Source organism: Myotis brandtii, unplaced genomic scaffold (genome assembly GCF_000412655.1).
Source record: "Myotis brandtii unplaced genomic scaffold, ASM41265v1 scaffold699, whole genome shotgun sequence".
In the NCBI taxonomy this organism is placed as follows: Eukaryota; Metazoa; Chordata; class Mammalia; order Chiroptera; family Vespertilionidae; genus Myotis; species Myotis brandtii.
This window is the reverse complement of record NW_005370733.1, coordinates 244,569-249,713: the sequence shown is the minus strand read 5'-3', so window position 1 is coordinate 249,713 and position 5,145 is coordinate 244,569. Positions and strand designations below refer to the sequence as shown.

Below are 5,145 nucleotides of genomic sequence, written 5' to 3'. Positions count from 1 at the left end.
GCCCCGGCCGCTCCCGGGCGCCCAGGTGGCTCCGGTCCCGAGAGGGTAGGACCCCAGGAGCTTTCACTGGGAACCAGACGCCCCAGCGGGTACCCCACTTCTGCCTCTCCTCCCTCCCCCTCCACCCTAGTAAGTGGGGGATGAGCCGCAGAGGGGACCTGGGGGAAGGGGCTTCCATCTCAGCCAGACTCCAGGCCTCCAGTCCAGGGTCAAAGGGCCGAGGCCACCTCCTGGGGCCTTTCCCTCCCCAGGGAGGGGGGGAGGCGGCCGGGGTGCCCCACTACCACCTGCAGCTCACGCGCCCAGGACAGGAGACACGCCCAGGGCTGGGAGGTTTGGGGGCTCAACAACCTGAGCCCCTTCACTTGGTGGCATGGTCGCGCCCGGAGGACCGCCTGGTGGTGGAGAGCTGGGGGCAGCTTAACCTCCACCCGCACCGCCCTGCTGTGTTGACTCCCTACCCGCCCCCCCCCACACCCTCACACCCGCGTTCCCTTTCGGGGGACGGTGAGGGTATTATTCTAATTTTGCAAAATGCACAGCAGCTAATTAAGTCAAGGAGCCCTGGCTTTGGGGTTCTTTTGCATGTGAATGGGGGTGGTAAATCCCCAGCCCGGCTGCGGGGGGCGCGGGGACTGTGCCCGACTCAGGGTTAATGAAGTGGGAAAGGAGTCTCTCAGAGCCTCGTGCAAACAAAACCCCCCCGCGCAACAAACCCCGCCGAAGCCCTGCGCGGACGGACTTAAACCCAGGGGATAAGTGCTTCAAATTAATCTCATTGAATAAGAATGAGACCAAACAAAACTCTCTAAAATCATATTAAAAATCTATCAAAGGACAGCGCGCACTGGTGTGCTTCTCGTTTTGTGGAAGTGGGGGCGGCGGCCGGGGCAGCGCCCTCAGACTCCCGCCGGCCGCGCAGACACCGCCGCGCCATGTAATTGTCCTTGTACCTCGGAGGCGGCTCACGCCTCACACTAATGAAGAACAAGCCTTCCCGACAAGTTTCCAATTACACTGTTTTAAATTGTCCTGTGCTTCCCACCGGTAATAACTTCACGGCCTTCGCGGCGAGGCGGGCTCTGCTCCGGCTCCGGCTCCGTACAAGGTGGAACTGGGTTCTGTTCCCAACCCTGGGGCTGGGCAAACCCGCATTTAAAATAAAAAAGTGTGACCGCCCCACCTCCTCCCAGCAGGCAGGACAGTGAGAAGCACCCAGAAGCCTTCCCTCTGCCCTCCTCCCAGGCTCCTGCCTGCCCCCCCCAACCCCCCCATAAGCCTACCGGGAGGGGCAACAGGGTTGGAAAGCTGCGATTCCCCGGAGCTTTGGTGCACGGCTCCGGGGAAATAGCTGAGGAGCTGATCTGAAGGGCGCCCCGCGGCCCCCACTCCGAGTGTCCTACGGTGGGACAGGTGACAGGTAATGTCCATGCAACGACATGGCAAGATGAGTGACGCGCCCTTCCTCGCGGGGCGCCTTCTCCTGTGGAAAAGCCTCCGTTCTGTCTCGGGGAAGGGAGGCGGACTTCATGGCTCCCACAGCTTTCCCTTGAGGGGCTGAAGTGCTAAATAGCAAGGCCACCAGCAGCTTGGAATATGCGTGCCTTTAGGGGTTCTCGTGTACTCCCCTCTCCCCAATCTCGCCTCCCTTCACTGTGGGGAGAAAGGAATCTCCCAACGACCTTCCGAGGGTTTGCTTGGCTCTAAGCCCCCAAGTGGAAGATGCCGCTCCGAATGCGTCAGCCGGACTCCGGCCCTCTCGCCAGGGCTCTCGCCCTTCAGTGCCAGATCGGCCCCTCTGGTGTGAGGCCTCGCAGGGCCGCAGGGTCCAGGACCTGAGGGTGGCATTAAAACCACACTCCACGGGCCCACGGGGGAGGAAGGCTTTAGGCTGCAACACCAGGAAACACTAAAATCCCCCCTGGCCTGAAATATGAGGAGCAGGTAAGTTTGGGAAATTAGAGGGAAGAAAAGGTACAATGGAGAAGGCTCACAACATATGAGTATGTGCAGTGGAATTAGGCCAAAGCTTTGCCTAATTGATGCCTGAACTGTATAATCTGGCAGGAGCTGTAATAAGACAGAGATTTCTTTTAAGGTTACTTACATTTAGGAAATAATAAGCCTCAATCTGCTCAATCCGTGTTTCTTTATTAACTGGGGGTAACAGACGGATTCACTCTGACAAGAAACCCTCACCTAAGTGTTAGCAAATTGAGTGTAAGTTTTGATCTCGGAATTTAGTCACTTACACACTTTGCACATTTCTGGCACTTCCTCCCCCAGGAGTGCAGAGCTCTCTGTTTCCCCCCTTTCGTGGGAAAAGAGAGTCAGGTTTCTTTGATGGTCCCCATCACTGGCGCTAATCCTGTTTCTCACACAGCTGGGTTCTGTCTATAGTTTGATCCCTCCTTTTCTCATCCAAATCATGTGAACCTTCACGCATCAGAATAAAAGGGCAGCTCTGCCCACCGTCCTGGCGTGTGCTGTGGGCCTGAGGATTACCACGGGGTCAGCAGCTCGGGGGGGCCCTGCTCTCCCCCCTGCGGAACCGGTGCCTGCACAGGGGCAGGAGCCCACCATCCCTCTGTGGTGCTCACCTTGCAACTCGCAGGAGTCTCCTGGTCATTCAGTCACGTGGGTCTGGAGGGCCTGCTGCAGTGGGGCCCCCGCAGCACCCCAGGAACTGGGGGGTGGACAGTGGAAGGAGAGCGGACAGCAGGCCTGACAGAGGTGGTTGGCTTTACCCCTCCTCCTCCTCGGACCCCCTGGAGTCACCCGTGTCCAAATCTTACATTTATTGAGAAATCAATACACCGAGGGGTCCTCTTTCAAACCTCCCAGAAAACACACGGGGGAGGGGCAGCTGAGGCTGGGCCACCAGAGACCCCGACTTCTGCAGACAAGATGGAACTCACAGGGGGAAAGCGCAGGACCTCGGCGCCTTCTGACTTCAAAGGCCAATCAACCCCGAGAGTCTTGCGTGGACGTGAAGGGCGAGCACTGCGTGTGACCGTGGCGCGGAGCCGGGCGGTCTGTGGACAGGAGCCTGGAGCCTGCTGACCCACCAAAACCCTTCTGGTCCCCACAAAGCCTTTGGACATCGACAAAGTGGTTGGATAAATACTTTTTATTCTTTTACAAAGTTAAATCCAGATCTTAAAACGTTTTACAAAATGCATGCAATACGGGGTAAACGTGGACTTCTTCAGATCAGCTCGGAGGCAGGTCACAGCCTGCCGGCTGACACAGCACCGGGTCTCAAATGGGGGGGCCCACTGGCTCTGCGTGAGGATGCGTGGGCAGTGATAGGGTAAGCAGAGCAGGTCTAGGGATAGATACAGGCTAACTGGCTAAGCTACACGGTGCCGCCTGGGCCCCACACCCCGGGGAGGGCTGTGGGCTGTCGGGAAGGCGCACTGGGAGATGGTAGGACAGGACGTGGGCCGGGCCGTGGCAGCAGAGTTTGAAAACACTTTCTGGGAGTCCTGTCCCTCAGTGAGCCTTTCTGGGCTTCTTTCTGTTTCATGGGGGCACTTCTTTTTTCCCACGGCCCGGGCTGGGCAAGGGCCTCAGACGTCGCTGGAGCTGCTGGAGCTGCTGGCGCTGCTCGGCTCGCCCAGCTCGTCGCCCGGTTCGGCCTGTCTGCTTTGCTTTCTGGCCTTGGCACCGCCCGCCTCCAGCCCACTTGCATATTCCGAGCGCAAGGCCTCAGCCAGGTGCTGCTGCTGGGCCCTCCTGCGAAGGTCAGGCCTGGAGAACAGTAACAGCAGAGGGAAGAGAAGCGTGGTTATTGCCCGCTCCCGCTGCAGAGGCTGAGAGCAGCTGGTTCCGAGCGGAGCCGCCATGCTGCCTGAGCAGTCAGTCCCTCCCTGCTTGTTTTGATATTCTGTGCACCACAAGATTAGACACGGCAATGACAGATTCTCATGAAGGTGGCAAAGTAGCACGGCATCTTTAAAAGTGAGCCTTTGTTCTGTGTTGTTTTCCGGGAGAAAAAGAACGCTACACACTCACACTCTGATGGCAAACAAGGCGTCCGATTCAGCAGCTCGCCAGAGGACGGAGAAAGCCACCGGAAACTCCCCCACCTCCAGGGACTCAGCCCACCCGGACGGACTGCAGCTGCCCGGGCCCACCCTGACCCACCTGGGAAAGGCCAAAGGCTGAGCATCAATTTCAGACGCTGAGTCTTAGCACAGGCAGACCAGACCTTGGGGGTGTTTAGGGCTCAGCCCTCGGCCACTGCGATGAAGCGGGTGGTAATCTTTGCCGATGGAGGGTCCTGCCTCAGTGTGTACAACACCCACCTGTGATGCCCCAAGAAGCAGAGCGTGCCGGGACTGCTTCCAAAGGCCTCCCCCTCAGACCAGAGGGGAAATTCGTACAAGTTCAATAGTACACAGGAAAAATGATTATGCAAATTAAGGAGTAAAATAATGTTTCCTAATCTGGGACTTAAACCAAACAGCAGCAGCACCGTTACCACTGGACCCACACCACCAAAGTGGCAGTGTCTTTGGGGAACACCATTTCTTGGGGTGCTTACAAGAGGCAGATGTTGCCTTCAACTACTTATATTTGCAACGTTTTTTTCGCTGTAATAATTGGAGGATAGGTCAGACTAAACTCATCAAAATAAATATAACAGAACTCCTTTAAAACCCCCAAATTAAAACCAGGACTGATTAGACGGAAGCAGCTCTGGTAGCCAAACACCAGGTTAACCAGGCACACCCAGTCACAGCACTCAATGTAGGGTTCCGGCCAGGGCCTGCGGCAGCCAGACAATGGCGTCCACTCAGGAGACACGCAAAGGCAACCTGCGCTGGGAGGAGCGAGGGACTGAGGAAGGGGATGCGTGGGACGCGTGGGCCCCGTGCTGCGGGGCCGGGGCGAGAGGCAGCCAGGGAAGCGCTCTCTGGGCTCTGTGTTGTCTCATAGAATCTGTTCGATGAGGCAGGGAAGGCGATCCTCCTATTTCACAAAGAAACTAAGACCCGAGGAGGGTGAGTAACTTGCCCAAGACCATCTCGCTGTAAGTGCAGAAGCCACGATGCGAACAGCCCGGTGGTCCAGGACGCACCATCGGGTGTGGCAGGAGGGTCCAGCTCTATCACGGTGACAAAGGACCATGATGTGATG

At 57.5% G+C, this 5,145-nt stretch overlaps 1 protein-coding gene across 1 annotated transcript in view; it reads right to left on the bottom strand.

The window, feature by feature from the left end:
• Positions 1 to 3,112: 3,112 nt before the first annotated feature.
• DDX31 (DEAD (Asp-Glu-Ala-Asp) box polypeptide 31) overlaps positions 3,113 to 5,145 on the bottom strand; it is a 53,356-nt gene continuing 51,323 nt past the window's right edge. The window contains exon 19 of the mRNA XM_014529891.1: positions 3,113 to 3,753. Coding sequence (XP_014385377.1) covers positions 3,573 to 3,753 — 181 coding nt within the window. The 3' untranslated portion in view covers positions 3,113 to 3,572. The remainder of the gene's footprint in view (positions 3,754 to 5,145) is intronic.